This window comes from Pollicipes pollicipes, unplaced genomic scaffold (genome assembly GCF_011947565.3).
Source record: "Pollicipes pollicipes isolate AB1234 unplaced genomic scaffold, Ppol_2.1 Scaffold_1600;HRSCAF=1878_pilon_pilon_pilon, whole genome shotgun sequence".
Taxonomy (NCBI): domain Eukaryota; kingdom Metazoa; phylum Arthropoda; class Thecostraca; order Pollicipedomorpha; family Pollicipedidae; genus Pollicipes; species Pollicipes pollicipes.
This window is the reverse complement of record NW_023595962.1, coordinates 8,048,946-8,070,617: the sequence shown is the minus strand read 5'-3', so window position 1 is coordinate 8,070,617 and position 21,672 is coordinate 8,048,946. Positions and strand designations below refer to the sequence as shown.

Genomic DNA, 21,672 nt, shown 5'->3' with positions numbered 1-21,672 from the left:
TGGTATCAACGAGATCGCGCAGTTGGTACTAGGTTTCATGTTGCTAACTCAGTGAATGGCCCATTGTGGCTGGTCAAGTATTAAAATTTCGAAAAAAATCGCACTTTTTCAGCTTTTCATACCTGCTAGACCATGCCTTGCGGGAAATAAAGCTTGAACAGGCGTATTCTTTGCTTAATTCTGAGCTCAGTTATCGGCCATATTTCATGTGTGTAAGGATGTGCTCATTACGTAAGGCTTCGTTTACGTAACACTGCCAGCTCGCCTCACGCGTCCCGTGGTATCGTCGGTTGCTGGCCGCCGCATCCTGCGGCAATAGACCACCGTGCAGTGTTTTTCAAAGACCGCCACTGCTCCGAAACCAGAAAAATAGGAACACGTTTCTCGTGTCAAAGACGTGCAATTATGCTTCACTTGTTACATAAAATGAGTTGGGATTGCCAAGCATACTAGAGAGGTGTCTTACGCTGGGAAAACAAGGCATTAAGGATGATGAGCATGTTTAAAACGAAACTAGAATGACCCTCCAAAAATTGGGAGGCGGTGGAATGTGCCCACCAGTTGCCCACAAACTCTCCTCAGACAACAGTGTTGAAAAAGGTTTAGACCATTAAAGTATATCTTGCTCTTTAAGTGTTGTAATGAGCGCAATTGCATCTCAACTGATATTTCGTGAAAAAGTGTAAATAGAACTTTGAACAATGAGAGCGCTTCAGTCTCCTCTCGTGAAGGGCAGACATTGATATGAGTATCTCACTCTCGTGGGTCAGTGAACGTTCTTTTCGCCTTCGCTTTGAGATACATTTATTAGGGAGAGTAGGTAAAAATGACGTGTAGAGATGCAACAATTGTTGTTCTGGTAGACACGTGGAAATGGATCAGCTGGTTCAGCATGCTTGAATTAAAGCTGCTGCCATTATTCTAAAATTGGCTGACTGACTAAGTAAATGGAAACTAAAGTGGTGACATGAAGTCAATCTTTTTGTATATTTATTGGACAGGAACTTGGATTTCAAAACTCTGTGGCACGCTTTTTACCAATAAAACATGCTGCTGCCTAATTTTCAACTCTGAAATGCAACATCACTCAGTGGTGTGAAATGGGATTTCTGACAAGATTATAATAAGATAGGTTATTAGATTATCAGACATTTCAGCTACTGCGACAGACATAAGCGATCTAGATTTCCATAGAACCATTTATGAATGTATCTCATTCTTATCAATTTTGTAATGTCATGTGTTCATTACATAATGTACTTCATTGGGGATCCTTTTCTAAGTCGATGTCTTCATTGACATTTCAGGGACTATTCGACGATAATACGTTTTCATCTGTTTTAAATCCCTTCAGCACGCGTGAGCCGGCAGATTCGAGCATCCGGTCCGGTTCTAATCCAAGTTTTGGTGAACATTCCTGATCCGGTCCAATCCTCCGCGCGGATTGATACAATCCGTGAACTGCTCCAGCGAGCACACGATTCTGTGCCTTAGTCGCACTGCTTTGATCGCACGCTGCTATGGCCCAGGCTGCTTAATGTTCCTTTTACACGTCTAAATATTCCCCGCGCATATATGCGCTATCCTACACGATAAATGGCTCATATGCAGCAGACTTGGCCTCGGTTGGGATCATTGTTCATAAATCGTCCCCCTCCGGTGTGTTAGTATGCACACATTTCGCCCAGTTGACACTACCGCTGTCGTTACATTTGAGTCTGGAGAACGACAGGCCGATGTTTAGTTTTCATCCATGGAAGTGACACGATCAGACCAATCTCCTTGGAACTGCTGGGATGCGAACCAGGGTCTTTTGATTGCGAGTCTAGGGTTGTAGCGACGGAGCTATTCGCGCAGGGCAGCTTATGGAGCACTGGACTCGCAATCAGAATACTCCGCTTTGAATCCGGCAATTCAAGTCAAGAATTCATGTTGCGGCCCCAAACATGGCTGGAATTGATGCCGAGCCAACAAAGCCAACACAATTCAGTCCTTCTCAGGACTCAATAACGCCTAATAACGGCAGGAGAATTAATCGGGCGAAGCATTGTGTGCGTATTCGCGATGCTATTTGGAGACCAACATTTAGGTGAACCGCAAAAGCGATGTGCATTGATTCCATGTTCGGTTTGTCTTTGGTGAAATGGTCGGTCTTTTTGGACTATCAGCTTTGGAATATGTTTAATCGCAACGCAGCGGAATCTCTTAGGCAAAATTCAAGTTTTTGACCCGGATCTTCGCAGATTACTGTCAAGGCAAAGCAAGCATCATGCGATCAAAGAGGTCTACACGCGAACGAAATGAGGTTTTGAAGCTCCGCAGGTTATTGAAAGTTGTGGTACGCCAGCCACTGTTACTGTTCCTCAAGTTTATTGAAAGTTGTGGCATGCCAGCTACTGAAAAAACACACATGGTGAACCCCATCATATCAAAACTGACTCGACGTGCTCGCCGTGTGCTGTTAGCTATGCCTGCGGGCAGACACTGTACAATCATAGCACTGAGCCGCTTTCGAAAAAGGTCATACCGCGTGCATGTGAACCGCTGCAGCAATACGGAGTTATCCGTTGAGATATCTTAACTAGAATACTAAGAAGAGGAACAAAGTTGTAAGTAGATACCGCTGCTGCTACCAAATACTCTAGTCGATTAATCACGATTATGGCACGTCCCACTTCAACCAAAAGCACCTCACGCGCGTTATCGGTGGGTCACCACTTGCTGATGACGTCATATGGTGCGCATCTTGTGGGGAATAATCATTTATCGCCCCCTTTTACCACCACTTTGGCAGTTGGATTATCGAGTTGCGGTACTATATACCAGTCAGCAATTATTTTTAAGTATATTACCTCATTGCAGACACAACATGGCACTTATAGAAGAATGTTAAGTTCTCCGTATCATTCATTCTCTGTCCCGGTGGTTCAGTTGGTTAGATTGCCTGCCCTCCGATTCACCCACCGGTGGCAGGGTGAATTCGAATCGCTGTAGGCGCTCACTATTTACCCTCGACAGACATGGCCTGCGGCCGGTGGCAGCGGCCGTGGTAAAGGTCAGATGACGTCAGAGAACTGGACGGACCGTGCCAAGCAGTGCGGTGTGTTGAGCTTTCACCACCACATTCTGCCATTGTCTTGGCATTGCGCCATCGGGTGGTAGAGGTAAGGGCCTACACAACAAGCACTGCTTAGCGTGAGCTCTGATGCCAGAAATCTGTTAATTCAAAACGCTCGAATTCAATAAAAAAAAACGTTATTTTGATGGGATTCATTGCTGGCCATCGCAAGCCAAATCTGGAGATGTCGGCTCATAAAGTCACTGCGAAATGGTGGCGATATGTGATAGAATTAGCCGGTCCGTGCATTGCTCTCGCCAGCGCCTAGCCCGATGCACGTACCAGCTACGCGCACTCGAGCTGTTGCCGAACAGCTGTGTGTACACAGGAGCGTGCGTACGATTTCTCAATGGTAATCAGCATAACCCCAACTTTTTGTTCAAAACGCAGTTTGGGGCGCCGCAACTTTTAACGTGTCGTAAAACTACGTCCCATATTCTCGGTCATATTATTTTACGTATGTCTCTAGATTTTAACTGTCAACGATTCGTCACGAACGTGTAAATGCATGCCATAACCTTGGTGAAGGTACGCGGGCGCTGCGGGTTACTATGTGCGTTCGCCCCGTGTGTGCTCACGCTCGTGTGTTTCAGCCACATTGTTTTTTGCGTCGTCACGACCCCGGCTGCACACGTCTGAATATTTTCGGCTCGGGTATGCAATATGCTGCACAATATGCGGGAGAATTAGTTAGTCCAAGTATTGTGCCTGATGCCGCGCGGTCTGTGCACGCGGTGACGGATATCAGCGTCAATACAGCTGCATACTGTCGTCTCAGCTTCGTGTAGCATTTTTCAGTCGCATTTTTTCGTCTCGTGTGGCTGTGACTGCGGAAATTGAATACCTATCGCACGTGATACAAGCACGAAAGGTCTTGAGCTCCTCGTTTTTCGTCATGGTGGGTTCAGACTTTGTTTATGCTCACAATAATAGATCTTCAATATACGAGAGGGTGCTGGTTGAATGGTGGTATAACAACGGGCTAAATAAATGTGTCTGGCATTGATGGTGTAGCTATAAGATCTGTAAACGATACATACAGCTACGCGGTGCAGTTGGCTTTGCGCTGTTTTCTGCTCGGGTCCGTGAGATCCAACATTAATCCTGAAAACGCCTAAAATCCATCGGATGTTTGTCTTGCGCATGAGGCGCACTGAGCGGCTGTGTGCATCAGTTTACACGCTTCGCTGCACGATTGCTCATTTTTCAGCATCGACGTGTGGAGTCGAGTTACGCTGTATGCCTCTTTGGGGAGCTATTAACCGGATTTCGACACGCGTTTCGGCGATTTTTACGGCTTTAGAATTTCGTGCTTTTCTTTGACATGCCAGTGAGTCCGTTTGCACGGGCCCTCGGGGTCCTGCCGGTCGAATCAGGTTCGCCGCGCTCCCCCCCCCCCCTCCCCTACCACCTGAGCCAAGTTGTTTGCCAACAGGTCGCGCTGTACGGTTACGGTTGTTGGACAAAAGTCCAAAAGTCAGCTTGGAGAATATGGAGAATATGGAATAATATTTTGTCGATTGCTAAATGACGACTTCAAATTGGCGACAGGAAATAGTCGACGTGGCAAAGAAGCGAATCGGCTGAGCCGCAAGCTGCAAAAAGGCAAAATCCAAACAAAAACATGCAACGATATCAGAAAGTCAAATGGCGAACCGCAAAATGACATGTAGAGAACCGGGCATGCGACTACGCGACAGACGAACCGTGGCGCGCCTGAGGCCAGCTCTGCCCGTCCACAGGCGAAGCGGGCCGACCATGAAACATGTCGTCGGGCGTGGTGCGAGCCTGCGACGAGTCAGCCGGCTCGTGTCCGTCCGTCGTCAACGTGACGTCGCGTGACGTCAACGTGACGTCGCTGCTGCTGGAGAACGGCTATGATGTCAGGAGCTGGCTGCAGCTCGGTAGGCTCCACTGGGCACCGACGCCAGCGGCTGACGATGAGTGATGGTCAAGCAGCCCCGGACGTGTTTTTCTTGGGTAGCAGGGTAACGTTAATGGAGGGCCAGATCTAATTGATTGGGTACACTCGCATCGTTGGTCATGTGTTTCCATCTCATTATAGGCGTGTTTTATAAGTCTGCGTGTCTGGGGATCGTGCCCTTTTTCCTTCAGCTTATCCCTTGTTATTTCCCCCCCCCCCTCTCTCTCTCTCTCTCTCTCTCTCTCTCTCTCTCTCTCCTCTCTCTCTCTCTCTCTCTCTCTCTCTCTCTCTCTCCTCTCCCTCTCTCTCTCTCACTCTCTTTCTCCGTCCATTATCTCTCCCTTCATCCGTATCCATTAAGCTCGAGACCGGTGCGCACATGCAGCTGCTGAAAAAACACACGTACCACGCTGCGAGTAATGACTTCTAGCTGAAGGTGTAAGCGAGGCCGTGCATTCTCAGTAACCCTCAGCGATGAACCCGGGAAGGAAGGGCAAAACAGTGTCTATCTCGTGTTACGCCATGCAACGCTTGGTTCATATAAACCATTTTCTGTGCGGGTAGCCTGGCTCCAGCATGCTAATCTACCATCCTCGCCACTGACGTCACCCTGTGTCCGCTCCCTGCTCGTAAGCTCCGTCAATGGTGCCGTGTCTGTCACAGGCCTCTGCTCGCGGCCATACCTGCAGTCAATCCAACCGTTCTGGGCGCGCTTTCCGGCGCCACCTTACTGGTACCATCTGGCTATAGCGGCCTGCTACGCCCTGATCCTGCTGGTGGGATGCGCCGGCAACCTCTTCGTCATCTGCGTCTTCGCCAGGTGAGAGTTCAGTGCGCCCATCCTTATGCGCGGAGGTTTTTCGTCATCGGCGTAACCGCCAGATGATGGGGCGTAATGGCCGAGTGGTTAGCGCCTTTAGCTCCCACGTGCGGGGCCGGGTTCGAAACCCCGGTCGCGCCGTGGCCTCTTGAGTGCTATTCGTCCGCTGAGTCCGAGGCTGATTGCTGAGTCTACATCTCTTGTCGCTAGATGGCAGCGGCTTAGTGGATCTGGAGTGGTAGGCTGTTCCGCAGTACCCAGCTGAGACCGGCCCGTGGCTGAAGAACAGGATATCTTAACGCATCGGTACCACCCCGACTGACGCTATTGTATGGATTCAAGACATTTGGAAAGCGCTAATGAGGCATCATGCACGCAGTATGTGCGTTTGCATGACAGATTGAAGAAGACAAAAGCTCCCCGCCCAAATACGCAGTTCATGCTTTCAAACTGCCGCACGTTTCGATCTGGTATAATACATGCCGTGGGCGTGTCTGCACGAGCCTTTGGAGACGGCCCACGGAGGCGACATCACCAACACCATCTTATTAAATACCTCACGATACCCTCTAGACGTAAGCCTTGTCCGTTATCTGAGACTCAAATCAGCAAAAGACTTCAAAAGGTCACTGAGACGGTGAACTTTTGCGTTGCAATTTGTTTAGTATTTGTCTGGTTTGGCTGGAGAGGTTCTGCCTTTGGCTATGCTGTTGCGTTAATATGACTCGCTCCTTTTGTTTAAACGTGATATTAATCGGTCTGGGGAAAATGTGAAATGCATAAATGGCGAAATATTCCAAAAAAGCATATAAGGGTAGCTCTGGTTTTGGAACGCCCCATTATTTAACACAGTGTATTCTTTAATCTAAAAGAACATTGCCAGCTAAGACATGCCCTTGAAAACTCCTGGAGCGTGGATATCCACGCAGCACACTTCAAAAAGCGTACCTACTTGAGGGTTGCATGCAGTAAGCAAATGTGTCATAAATGGTGCATAACCTATTCTAACGCAATCCGCAGGCACCGGAAGCTGCGAAAGCCGTCGAACCTGCTGCTGTTGAACCTGGCGATCAGCGATCTGGTGATGGTGTTCAAGTCCGTCACCATCGTCACCAATTCGGTGTTCGCTGGGCCGGTGCTCGGTGTCATAGGTGAGTTTGCATGGGGAGCCGAGTGGAAGGGAATGGTTGTATAGGGGATGGTTATGCATGGAGAGCGGAGTGGAAGGGGGGTAGTTTTATAGGGGGATGGTTATGCATGGAGAGCGGAGTGAAAGGGGGTAGTTATATAGGGGATGGGTATACATGGAGAGCGGAGTGGAAGGGGTTTAGATATAGGGGATGGTTATACATGGAGAGCGGAGTGGAAGGGGTAGTTATTTAGGGGATGGTTATGCATGGAGAGCGGAGTGGAAGGGGGTAGTTATATAGGGGATGGTTTTGCATGGAGAGCGGAGTGGAAGGGTGGTAGTTATGTAGGGGATGGTTATGCATGGAGAGCGGAGTGGAAGGGGTAGTTATGTAGGGGATGGTTATACATGGAGAGCGGAGTGGAAGGGGGGTAGTTATATAGGGGATGGTTATACATGGAGAGCGGAGTGGAAGGGGCTAGATATAGGGGATGGTTATACATGGAGAGCGGAGTGGAAGGGGTAGTTATATAGGGGATGGTTATACATGGAGAGCGGAGTGGAAGGGGCTAGATATAGGGGATGGTTATACATGGAGAGCGGAGTGGAAGGGGTGGTTATATAGGGGATGGTTATACATGGAGAGCGGAGTGGAAGGGAATGGTAATACCTCGCATGCGGCAGCCTTTGACTTCGGCGTGGGGTTTTGGGGATACGCTGGTGCAGGGGAAAGAGATATTGGTACATGCTGGCAAAAGCAATCACGCAAACTTTAAATAATCGTGCATTTAACTATAAGCCACAATACGAAACCCGGTTAGGGCTGTAGGGAAATGATGGTGAGTTCGTAGGCAGCCAACCGGATTTTACAGCAAATTTCAGCATCACGAACAGCATATCTTACACCAACGAACTCTGCTAAACTATTTGCTGGGCTTTTGGACCTTTACAACCGATTGTATCTTCACGGCCAAGACTACATTCAGATGGGGTAAATAAGGTAGCCATGTAGGTACGACACATTCGATCTTTGTTTATTCCGCTAATCACGCTGGTTAAGTCGATGATGCTGATCTCTGATCTCGTTGGTGTTAATGTTATCGCTGATAATGCTCCTGTTCTTGTCCTCTAATGTTCTTCTGTTCCTGTTGAAGTTGACGTTTGCTGATGTTGCTGTCTGTCAGGTTGTTCTTTGTTTCCATCGATGTTGTTGCTCCACTCGATGCATTTGATCGGCTTCTCGATGAAGGTCACGTAAAGCTGCTTGGAATAGCCGTCTTTTTCGAACCAGCTTGGAAGTTCTTTTGATCCGAGAGTTCACTTGCGGTGGCATTCGATGACATGTCCATGGTTCGCCGTAATTGTGGACAGAGGACGTCGCAGATGACGTCGGGTCTTTGTTGTCGGAGACAAGATGGGATAATGGGCTATCGATGCCGATCCAATAATGGCTGGGTTTCATTTTGAGCTCGGTTGAAAGCTTGAAATTTGCATCCGCCGTCGCCAGTGTGTCCATGAATGCAAGCTGGGCGGATGTATGGGCGTATTTTAAGGAACTTGGTGCTGCTGTGGATAGTCAGATAGTTCGGTAAGTCCAACAGCTCATCGTAGGAGTGACTACAGACCCTTTTGAGTCGTCGAAATATCTAGTGTAAGGATGAGTACAGACCCTTATTGAGTCGTCGAAATATCTAGCGTAAGGATGAATACAGACCCTTATTGAGTCGTCGAAATATCTAGCGAAAGGATCAGGTCTCAGTCTTGCTTTGTTAACACGCACTCGGGTGGGCGCGGGGGGGGGGGCAGATTTCCATCCCCCGGTCGCAAAGGCTTTTCAGAGTGATTTCCAGACGGCATGGCTACGCCACGCTTGACTTTATCTATATGTAGAAAATTGAATAGCGGATATTTGTATGTAAAAAACTAGATAAACTTATAAGTTAACCGACCTACGGCAGGTCAAAATCAGGTCATGGCTGTCAGCGAAGGGCATTTCTAGGGAATCGCTTAATGTGCTGCAACAACGGAGTATTCGACGAGGGCCATACATATGTGAGACAGTTTCGTAGGTAATAAAACGATTGAATTTAGAACAAAAACCACTTCAACTGACCTAGGGTCAGGTATAAAAGTCAGAACAAGACTTAAGCTAACCTGTTTTTACCCGAAAGCTTGGTTTAGGGGGTAGTTCTGGTGCTCATTTCGAGGTTGTTGATGAGAGTGATCGCAATACATATGTTCTATGTACTTTTTGAAGATCAGAGTAGGTCACTGACCTCAAATGACGACGGTCAACACTTTGCTGTTAGAAAAATATCACCTAGCATAATCCCTGACACGTATTCGAATAGCCAAATAGGAACAATCTTGTGAATATTTGATCATCTTGGCCAAACGAGGTTACTGACTTCACTCTCCTGTTGCATAGAACAGGTATGTCGTCATGCCATCGCTTCATGGCAATTGCATGACGAGGTCTGCTGGCAATGAAGCACGTATTTGGAGTTTGACTCTGCTTGACCTTATTTGACTCGAAGGTCATGATCTAGAAACCTCAAACTCTGACACAGCTAAGTTCACTTAGAGGTTAATCTACCTTGTGAATTTCGTGTCTCTAGCCATCTTAGCTTTTACATCTCAGGAGGGGTCAAATTGCCTGCACCCCCACCCGAGAAAGGGGTATTCAGCCGGCCAACCAGGCATACGGCACCTCGTTCTTATACGTGCATGCAGATTATTGTAACGGGAGAGGGTTCCCATGGTTTCCCATGGTTTCCCACCTCGTTTCCCATGGCGACACAGAGTTGCTGTTTGTAGCTGTCTGCTGAATATGAAGATAATGTTTTGAGACAGTTGGTGAGAATACCGTGGTGTCTTCAGATGTGAGACCACCGTGGTGTCTTCAGATGTGAGACCACCGTGGTGTCTTCAGATGTGAGACCACCAAGGTCAATGTCATTCTGGGGATGCCAAATAAGGTCAGTGACCGCCAATGCAGCCTTTCTCAGAAGATGCTGCTATACAGCTTGAAAATATCGATGCTGAAGACTGCTGCGTTCTTAAGAAGTTGGTGGTCAAGGAACTGATCTATGAGCCTTGTCAGGTATCCTCGTGTTTCTGAGGTGAGCCAAGATGTAGCTGGAAGACAAAAGATTGGTTTGTGATCCTTTGAGAGCCGATTTGCTTGTTTATTTGTTTGTTTTTTTTGGTCGGACCACAGCAAGCACATACAAAAGGCCGTGGGTGTAGTTTTGCTTTAATTTGCTCCCTGCTTAATAGCCCTTTATCAGTCAAAAGAAAGGTGGTGTTGTGCAGTGCGTAGGTGGAGGGTCCCTCACAACTAGCTCCAGTGCTAATTTGCCGTTGCGGTATGTTTAAACACATTGTGGCATTTTGCTTCGATCTTTCCCACTAGGTGGCTGGGAAGTTTGCTGTAATTGCTTTCGTCAGGCAGCATATCTTACACTTTTTCGACATGTCGGAGATGTTTTCGACATGGCATGCATTGATAATGCGATCTCACCATTATGTCCTCTTTCATTCTCAGCAGCTTTCAACAACTTCAAACATTTGTGTTCCTCTGCCGAAGTACTTTCAGTTTTCTCGAATGGCTTTGTACACGTTAAGAACGCGTTTTTCAGCGACCTCCGTTGTCTTTTTTCAATTTGTTCTTAACTCCGTGGAGGCTGCTTTGAACTGAAGCGGGGGAAGTTCAGCCGAAATTTGTTTTTCGGAATTGTAAGAACCACCAGCCCGTAGTGTGATGGGAGGAGCAATGTGCATTCTGATGAAGTGCCAAACGTGGCTCTGGAGTCACGGCAGGTTTGTCATTACTTTGCATCTGAATGTTTGCTTTGAGACCGGTTTCAATAGCTGGTAGTGTTTGATGCCAGTAGAATACGACTTAAACGTTTGGCTGTGAGGAGGTCATTTCAGCTCAACTGAACACTTACGACTCAAAAGGGCCGATACGAACACCTTTGCCTAAGCTCGCCGTCTAAAGGAATGTGGGATTATGCTCAGTACAGCTTCATTGAAATGGAGTTGGGGGGGGGGGGGGTTCTATGTGTTCGACACGGCTGGTGCTGCGCCGGACGGCTGGTGAAGATGTCAGCTTATCGTCAGATGTTCGAGCCTTCGAATGGTTTGGTTTGAATTTGTCGGACTATTGCGCTTTTTGTTTTGTTTTGATGTTGCTTTCTTTTTGCATAGATAAGACAGACGTAATAGCTTTATTCCTCCGAGAAAAACTAGGAGAATGGAGATATAGATAGGTATATATTTCGGCAGCATGCCTTTATGGAAACAATAGCAGAAGCGAATTTCTGCTTTTCTACTTATTTCAAGGCTATCAGTGCTGTCTTATCTATGTGAATGATGTTCCTCGCCAATGCACTCAACAACTTACGTAATTTTCTTTTTGCTTTGAAAAGATCCTGTCGCAAGTCGTCGCGCATAAAATTTTGGAGCAGACTGCAGAGTCTGCAGTCTGCAGACTGCAGACTGCAGACTGCAGACTGCACTTACGACTGCAGAGGTCATAGCAGCGCTCAGGCGGAGCAGGGATTCGATCCCCTGCCTCCCCCTGAAGTTGCAAATCACTCGGTCATTCACCCAACCCTATATTTCTAAAAATGTCGCAGCCTCATGACCCCACCATGTTTATATGTTTTATCAAGCTTATTCTGTTGGCTGCATCTCATCACGAGCTGGGCACGTTATGAGGCAGTGATGTGTGATATAGAAGACTGTCTTGTCAAAATTCTACAGAGTGTCAAACCATTTCTGAATTTTACATTCCAAAGTATTTTTGTTGTCAGGCCACTGTTATGGAACATGATCTATAATACAACATTTTACTCGATGGAAAAACTGAAGAAATGCACATTTACCTGGAAATCTATCTTTTGGTGCAATAGTTTTGTGTGTGTTTGAACTCTGGCCACCTGTGAACGTTCCTATTGTCATAACATTATTCTAGTGGTCGTGACACTGGAGGACAAGCAAAGCGCTGCGCCAAGTATTATTTTACGCTTGTTTCTGATAGTTCATCTGCGACCTCTCTACAGCTACCGCCCTCAACGAGCTGGCAATGTGTGCCGATGGCGTGTATCTGAAGCGGAATAGAAACAAGCAGCCAAAAATGGAACTTTACGCCATGCAAGAAACGGAACTGGCAACAGTTACTCACCAGAAAAATCAATTTCAGCAGCGTTTTCGAACTGTCTCAGCCATGGGCTGTGAACCGAAGCATTAAGAAGTCGTGACAAGCGGTATTACAATAATCGCGTAGGCTTAGTCTTGTGTGTTGACCTACTCGTTTTGCGCGTAAAGTGCAGAATCATTGACGGAGCCGAGGCCTTTTTTAAGGGGCTTTTCTTTACATTGTCTTGTAACGCAATGTTGTTTTTACACACAATATCGCATTTTGTTATTTATTCAGAAGCCACTGTGGTATTTTCTAAATTCTTCTGTTTGGTCTGTCTTGCCTAAATATTTCGCAACCAACCAACGGATCGTTCTCGTTCAAATAACAGTCGGTATTGAAAACATTCTTATATTTGAAAAAATTGTGTTGACTTTTGATCACTAATGAAATCACAGGCCGGGTCGAGGGCAAAACATTATATTTTCACCTTGGGTACGTAGAGAAGCTACTCGCGTTACGCCCCGTCCCTGCAGCACTGATTTTAGAATGCAAGAGTAGCCAGGTATTCCGTTTGGCTTTGACTTTCATGCTGGGAAAACGGATGCATATGCATGAAGTTAAATCTGCATGCATTTGCATAGCTCATGGGAATACTGAAGATAGGAGATAAGTGTATGCCTGAAAATGAAGAGATTAATCTTCTTTCTTTTTCTTGTTTTGTTCGATAGACAATCGCGGAGTTCGCCTTGGCTCTGTCAAAAAGCGGCAAGGAAGCGTCTTTTAATGCACTATTTGCCAATAAAGACACGTCACATCGAGGTGCAACAGACACCACGTAGATTGATCTGAAGTTAAACACGGATTATAATGGGAGATCATTTTCAGTTTTTAATGGTCTTTTTAGAATAAATGAGTAGTTTGCACACATTTAAGCTAAGTTTTGTTGCTCAGCTTTGCTGCGGTACAAAAAAAGAATGTATTGCTAGACGCTGCGAACAGTGGTTACGAAATCGTGGCAACCATGATAGCTAGCTTTGAAGTGAGCCTTCGCTTCTATCGACCGATGAGTGATCCCAGCTGGCGTTCATGTCGTGAACAGCAGTTAGGGAATTATGGGAACCGTGGAAGCTAGCCTTGAAATCAAACTTTGTTTCTATCGACCAATGAGTGGTTCTAGTTGGTGTTGTTGGTGTGAACAGTAGTTAGGAAATTGTGAGAACCGTGAAAGCTAGCCTTGGAATGAAACTTCGTTTCTATCGACCAACAAGTGACCCCAGCTGGTATTCACGAATGCTTTTTAATACAGATAAGCTTTACCCAGTAAGAAAAAACGCATCGGCTTAAGCAGGCTTCCCGGCAACGACCGGCGGTGCCACGGCACGTTAGCTGCCAAGGCAACTCAACTGGTGTAATTACGGGCCAGTTGACTTACAACTATACTAAAGGCAAGTTCTCTTGATACCCTCACAGCTCACGCACATCCCTTACACACGCTAATTTCGCTCCACAGATCCACTGGAAATGTTTGGCTCCAAGGTACTGATCAGCGTTTATTCAGGCTTTTGGACGCGGCTGTGAGCCAGGCTGTGTCTGTGCTCGGGCCTAATTCAGGCCGTGGGCCTAATTCAGCTTGCGACGTGACGTTCCTTGCGATATCAGCAAATGTAAAGAATCGTCTGGCTCTTTATCACTGAATAGAGCTGGCGGAAAATGAGGGTGAGCGTGAGCGAGAGCGTGGGCGTGGGCGTGAGTGCGGGCAGGAAGATAGACCAAGAGCTAGCGTGAGCGTGAGAGAAAGGCCGCAAACCACCTTCATACCAGTCGGCACTGTTGCTCGTCAGTCCTGTCCGCAGTTACGGTCGGTTTCAAGACGCATTTCTGGGCACAGAACCCAAAGCAAATGCAAATGAAATAGAAATTCATCAATGAACATCCAGATTCCAACTGATCCCCGCCTTCTATGTATAGTTTCAAAGATATTTCCGGGGTAGACAATTGTTTGAAATGCTCCGCGAAAATTTTGTACATGTTCCACACACATCATGCTGTAAGGGTTCGTAGAGAGGCTTTCCTGTAACAAATTTTGCCTACCGCTGTACTGAAGCGTGAATAATCAATCACTTGAAGGTCCGGTTCAAGCCAGACGTCCCAGACAGCACGTTTCGCTAAGGCAGCTTCTGGCGCCACTGGAAGCTGGGGGTGAATGTCTCGAGGCGTTCTTTGAAGTTTGAAACTTTTCATGTCGCAGTTCATGGCGGTAAAGCGATTATGCAGCGAAAACCATGCAAAAAGCAGGAACACGTTTTCCTTGTGAATCGCGCGTTTAGAGTACCACCGCAGATGGATTCCAGTGGCTTTACACCATTTGTTGTAGTAAGGCTCAGTGATTAAAGTTACGTAATATTAGCCCTTGCATCGATCCGTTCCGGGACCGCGGTGACGTACAGTCTGCGACCAGGCAATACTGAAGCAGTGGTGCAAACTAGATATCGATAGCACAGAGCGGCATTTTCACTCTCGCGCCGATTCACCGTGTTAGCTAACGCGGGCTGGGAAGGAACGGTCGATGTGACCCCGTCTTAAAACTCATAAAGATATAGCTTGGTGGAAACACCGGTAGATTAGTGTTCACAATATCTCACGATTGGTGACCAGTTGTATGCGACTAGGTCAATTATTGATCCTTTAAGCACGGGTCAAAGGTCAAATTTGAAAGAAAGTCAAACTTTTCCGGCTTTATATGCTTGTACGTGCGAGACCATGCCTTGTAGCGACACAAAATCTTAACAGACGTATTCCCCTTTCGACTAAAAGCACATTTGTGAGTAGTTGTATGTGTCTTGCGCAAATATGTATAATGTGCCAGTTTCTGTTCATGTGACAGAATCGTCGGTTGGCGCGCGCCGCCCGCAACGACCAAAGGTCGCCACGAAGTGTCCCTAAAAATATGCTGTTGCTCCCAAACCAGAAAAGATAGGAGCACGTTTTTTTGGTCTCAAAACATGCGCAGGGGCTTTCATATAGACAGATGAAAAATTGGGCGCGATTGCACGGCATTCGCAGAGGTATCTTCCGAAAACCTTGAGAGCGGGTGTTGCATCAACCACTCTTCTCTATAAGGGCGAGAGCTATCGGCGATTTTTTACATGAGAACGGGTTACACGTGTAAACATAAGTTTCTTTAATGCAACACGCCTTCGAAGAACAGGTCTTTATGAAATGCAGGGGTGGCAATGAATGATATGCTGCAGCTGCCTTCCCTGGCAAATGGTTGAAGGCGAGACCAGACCCTTGGCTTTTCCAACCATCCCCAAAATTATTTTGCTTGCTGTGTGTTTTGACCATCATATAATCCATCCATGAATTAAATTTGATTTTCTGCCATGTCAGGTCTCTGACCTATGCCCTCGTTCTAAAGTATTCACACCGCATAAATGTGAAGGTACCGATACTGCCCGCGGCGCAGTATCAGCTCTGAGAGTACCAAATAACGAGCAAACCCTAACCAATAAGACAAATTTCCATGTGTATCGCTTGTGCGAACAACTAAATAGCTGCATTATTTTGATGCCAAGGAAAGTGCCAGAGGGAACTGCATCTGCAGGTTCATAACATATGATTTTTTTCGTGCTATCTGCGAGTAATGGAGGGTCAGAAGTGCGAACAACTAGGATTTTTAACGATTATTTCGATGCGGTAAAAAGATATGCACTGTTCTGTTTATCGAAAATAAGATTGACCTCAATTACCGTCTCTCGAGAGCTAAGTGATACGAAATTATGAGAAAGCACAAAACACGAAGCTTGTAGCACTCGTACCTCCTGAAGATAGCCCCGGCAAGCAGTGGACGCTCCTGCGGTATGCGACGGACAAGGTGGTGGGAGTCAGCACTCGCAAGAAGGCCAGGACAGTCGAAATGAGTAGGAGGCATGTGGTTAAATGGATCGAAAAGTTTAGAGCAAATATTCGGGAGAAGGCAAACAGCTATCCAAAACACCGCAGACAAGTGTGCCAAACTCCGCGGCTGTAAGCAAACCAGAGCTTTCAACAGCTGGAAAGAATGTCAGAATCAAAATGGAGGAAGGAAGTTATTTTTCCATCAACAATTCCACGGCACCTGGGAATGTCAGGTCCTAGACTTCAGTTAATGTCCAGAAGCCAACAAGCGTCAAGTTTGACTCGGAATTTAAGTTTCTCCGCCGAATAATCGTGTGGTTAGCTGTGCCCCAGGATGGCATGTCAGTGGCAGTGTTCATCTCCAGCAATGCAGATGTGCGCGAGGAAACATTTTGGAGGGAGTGTGTAATAAGATACCTTATATAATCCATCGCGAAACATCATTAGGATGAGACATTGATGTTTTGGTCAGATCTGACGCCTGCCGATTATGCCCGAAGCATCCCGCAGTTGCTGGGCAAGCTGCATATTTACAATGTGCCGTGTGATGAAAACCCACCAAAGACACTTCCGATCTGACCCATGGCAGACATGAAAATATTTTTCATAAATATTTTTCGAACCCCTTGAATGGATGGATTTATGGAATCAGACTCACGATAAGCAGTCCTTGTTGTGTGATCCCTGACCTCCACCATCGGATCGCGCAATTCCAGGTTAACGGCAGCATTCTGAGGCGAAAGTTTAGCCTGCCACAGTGTTCAGCACGGTCCGCCCTGCCCTCTGACGTCATCTGACCTTTGGCACAGCCACTGTCACCGGCCGCAAATATCCCGATCAATGGCAAATAGTGAGCGCCCAAAGGGACTCGAATCTATCCCGCCACGGGTGGGTGGATCGGGAGGCAGGCGCTTTAACCAACTGCGCCATCGGGACGGAAAGTGGATGATGAATGTATGACGGACATTGAATAACACCACACAAACGCGCGCCCACACACACACATGCCCACGCCCACGCCACCACGCCCACGCCCACGCCCACGCCCACGCCCGGTGTCCTCACACACACACACACACACACACACACACACACACACACACACACACACACACACACACACACACACACACCACACACACCACACACACACACACCACACACACACACACACCACACACACACACACACACCACACACACACACACACACACACACACCACACACACACACACACACACACACACACACACACACACACACACACACACACACACACACACACACACACACACACACACACCACACACACACACACACACACACACACACCACACACACACACACACACACACACACACACACACACACACACACACACACACACACACCACACACACACACACCACACACACACACACACACACACACACACACACACACACACCACACACCACACACACACACGCACACGCACACGCACACACACACACACACACACACACACACACACACACACACACACACACACACACGTTAGGAGGTATATGGGAGTGCGCTACAGCGAAGTAGGTGGGAGGCCGACTCAGGAGGTCTGTGCGACTGGGTGGGAGGCCGACTCAGGAGGTCTGTGGGACTGGGTGGGAGGCCGACTCAGGAGGTCTGTGGGACTGGGCGATGAGCCACGTCCAAGCGGAGTTGTAATGCTCGCAGACGACAGGCCGGAAAAATCACCGATGATGAAGAGAAACTGTGCATACTGTGGTGCGTGACATATGAGCAAATGGTCTGCGCTACAGCAGATGTAGCCTTTCTAAGCCAGCTCACTGATGCTGTTGCATTGTTCACTAAGGTGGTCCGTAATTGTGGCCATTTTGTTGCAATGCCACCAAATGAGCCGAAAATGTAGTCATTCAATGTAGCCTCTGCTTTAAATAGCTACCCGCTCAGCAGATTTGTAGCCCAACTCCGCGGTTAATCCAGTAGGTTCGAGACTTTGAAGTGGTTATACCAAATGTGCCATCATTTTTCGCGCTATTTTCAAAGCCATGCACTGCTAAAGCCACGTCATACCAAATTTTCTTGAGCACCAACATTTCAGGTGGTCTACCAGCCGTGCAAACGACTATTGTGGACCCTGCGGTGTACTGCTCTCTGGTGTGAGGTTTGAAACACAGCTTACCGAACTATGAGATCATCCAGACTCAAGTTCATGGAAAAATTGGAAAGTCACGAAATGACCTTGGATGTTGTCAAAGTACCAGTTAAAAGCAAATAGATTATAGAATAGATCATAAAGATATAAAATAGTATACTTATTATAAAACATTATAAAAGATTATAAAGATATAACATACTATAAAACATTATAAAGATATAACACATTATAAAGATGTAAAATATCATACTTACTATAAAATATTACAAAAGATTATAAAGATACAAAATACATAAAAATCTAATAGATTATACAAATAATAGAAATGAATCTTAACATATCAGCACTGCACTGCCGCCGTGCGAGAAGCCCAGCAGGAACAGACGAAATAACAGTCACGGTCTGACGATTTCTAACACGAAATGACGGGCTACACCGCACAAACATGGATGTCAAACCAATCCTTCTGAAGTCTTGTGACGCCTCCTTCTATAAAGTGACATCAAGTGGATAAAGTGCCACAGCATCTGAGTTACCTGGTCCCTAGGATAATGTTTGAACTAGGATAATGTTTGCTAGGATAATGTTTGAACAAAAACGCACACCATAAAGCGAGCCAGTAAATGTTCAAACTGCGCGTGTAGCTAGCGCCCGTTTCTTTTTTGCCGTTGACCCGCCGGTCGTGGGGTTATCAGGAGGAGCATCCCTTTGCATATAAAGTGGGAAACACCGGGGAACGGCAATGGCTTAGCAATGCATGTAAACTGCGTCGGCACCACGCCACGCACATCTGCTCACTCACCAAGCTCACGTGCTGATCCATGCATGTAATTAGATGATAGTCAATGTTTTACGTTTGCGTGCATCCATGGGAAGCATGAATAGCAAAAAATTGACACTTGCGGCCCTGTGGCGACGCAAGTCCGGCCACACTGTCCAAGATTTCCATGACAATTCCGTTTTTGGCGCGTAATTTGCCCAAATACTGTGTTTCATTTAGTGTCCATGCGGAAACATGGTAATTGTGTGATTGCCGTCCGCACGCCTTTATGTGCAGCATGCACGCGCACACGCACACGCACACGCACACGCTAAGGCACAGCCACAGGCACAGGCACACACACACGCACGCGCACACGCACGGGTACAGGCACAGGCATACGCACAGGCACAGCCACAGGCACAGGCACACGCACACGCACGCGCACGCGCATACGCACAGGCACAGGCACAGGCACAGGCTCAGGCTCAGGCTCAAGCACAGACACAAGCACAGGCACAGACACAGACACGGGCACACGCACACGCACACGCACACGCACACGTACACGCACACGCACACGCACACACATGCGGTAGCCGTGCCAGGTACAGTCCATAAATGGTGGCTGTATGTACCACACGAGGCACAGGTATGAACGTCGCACAGTACTCATCGCAAGCAAGGCGTGTGAATGGGACGTGGACTTTTTGTGACAACACACTCGCCGTTGATAATCATTACTTAACTGTGTGTTGGGTAGGGGGAGGAGCCATTGGGGAGGGGGGAGGAGCCATTGCTGCACTCCATTTTGGACAATAAAATCATATGGCCTTTGCACCGCCTTCTCACACTCATGATGATTACCAGGGCAAAAATTATCATGGGCCCAGGTTAAGCTCTCCTTTGCCACAAAGGCAATCACAAACAATGTCAGCATTAGGCTAGGTTATGCGCGACGCATATGGTCCCAAAGGAAGCAAAACAAAAGTTAATTGTATCTATACTAAAAAAAGGTTATATAGCCGTGTAGGGTAGCAGAACACTTGTATTTCAAGGATATTACGAAATATCGTGTATTGGTCTAAATCTCCTTAGTTTATTTTGTATATCTTATTGATAGAATAACTCTGTAAGTGAAGTTATATTCGAATGAACATACGGATATTTTGTTTATATGCCATAATAAACATTATGCGATGCATTTGGCTTTAGGAATTTGTTTGCCGGCGCGTTGCATATTGGCATACTTGACAGAGAGAATGCAAATAGATTTTGTGATGGAGATAAGTTTAAGTACGATAATACATACCCGGTAATTGTGTACAACATGACCATCCCTTAACCAAGGCCGTCAAGGACAGCAAAGTTTGGTCAGATTTTGCGTGCATGTATTGGCTGTCATCGCATGACCGGTCATTTGATTTTCCTATATGTTAGCCTTTATTCTCAGGCCCCCGGATCTCGAGTCAAAGACATCCTTGCTTTAACCAAATCGCACGTTTCCATTTCCCAGGTTGCGAGTTCTACGGGTTCTCAACTGGCGTGACGGGCATCACCAGCATCATGACTCTGGCCAGCATCGCCAAGGACCGGTGCCGGGCGATTTGTAAACCCCTGGACCTGACTCACCAGCTGACGCGACGCCAGGCCTACGCCAACATCCTGGGCGTCTGGGCGTACGGCCTCCTCTTCAGTGTGCTGCCCCTCATGGGGGTTGAAGGTTAGCAATCTTTCTTCGATGTCATGGGCTCATCTCGGCTGGAGTTTGTTGGTTTTCAGACTTGCGCGACCCTGCCCCTTATGGGGGTTGAAGGTTAGCAATCTTTCTTCGATGTCATGGGCTCATCTCGGCTGGAGTTTGTTGGTTTTCGGACTTGCGCGACCCTGCCCCTTATGGGGGTTGAAGGTTAGCAATCTTTCTTCGATGTCATGGGCTCATCTCGGCTGGAGTTTGTTGGTTTTCAGACTTGCGCGACCCTGCCCCTTATGGGGGTTGAAGGTTAGCAATCTTTCTTCGATGTCATGGGCTCATCTCGGCTGGAGTTTGTTGGTTTTCAGACTTGCGCGACCCTGCCCCTTATGGGGGTTGAAGGTTAGCGAACTTTCTTCGATGTCATGGGCTCATCTCGGCTGGAGTTTGTTGGTTTTCAGACTTGCGCCACCCTGCCCCTTATGGGGGTTGAAGGTTAGCAAACTTTCTTCGATGTCATGGGCTCATCTCGGCTGGAGTTTGTTGGTTTTCAGACTTGCGCGACCCTGCCCCTCATGGGGGTTGAAGGTTAGCAATCTTTCTTCGATGTCATGGGCTCATCTCGGCTGGAGTTTGTTGGTTTTCAGACTTGCGCGACCCTGCCCCTCATGGGGGTTGAAGGTTAGCAATCTTTCTTCGATGTCATGAGCTCATCTCGGCTGGAGTTTGTTGGTTTTCAGACTTGCGCGACCCTGCCCCTTATGGGGGGTGAAGGTTAGCAAACTTTCTTCGATGTCATGGGCTCATCTCGGCTGGAGTTTGTTGGTTTTCAGACTTGCGCGACAAGCTTACCCGAACACTCTTAGAAATCGAGACAGCTCTAAAAACGAGCTTTGACGCTCAAGCCGTGAGCTCGTTAAGAAGTTCCAACCACGCATTGCACGCGGAAAAAACTTGTTGAAGTTGTGAAACGGATATAACACTGATGTGATATGATGTGCGACGTAACGCGTTCGACGAAACT

General features: G+C 47.2%; 1 protein-coding gene across 1 annotated transcript in view; it reads left to right on the top strand.

Moving 5' to 3' along the window:
• Positions 1-4,883: 4,883 nt before the first annotated feature.
• The window catches only part of LOC119093396 (opsin-2-like), a 39,678-nt gene continuing 22,889 nt past the window's right edge, over positions 4,884-21,672 (top strand). Inside the window, exons 1-4 of the mRNA XM_037216355.1 lie at positions 4,884-5,022; positions 5,706-5,862; positions 6,883-7,013; positions 20,472-20,678. Of these exons, the coding sequence (XP_037072250.1) occupies positions 4,884-5,022; positions 5,706-5,862; positions 6,883-7,013; positions 20,472-20,678 (634 nt within the window). The remainder of the gene's footprint in view (positions 5,023-5,705; positions 5,863-6,882; positions 7,014-20,471; positions 20,679-21,672) is intronic.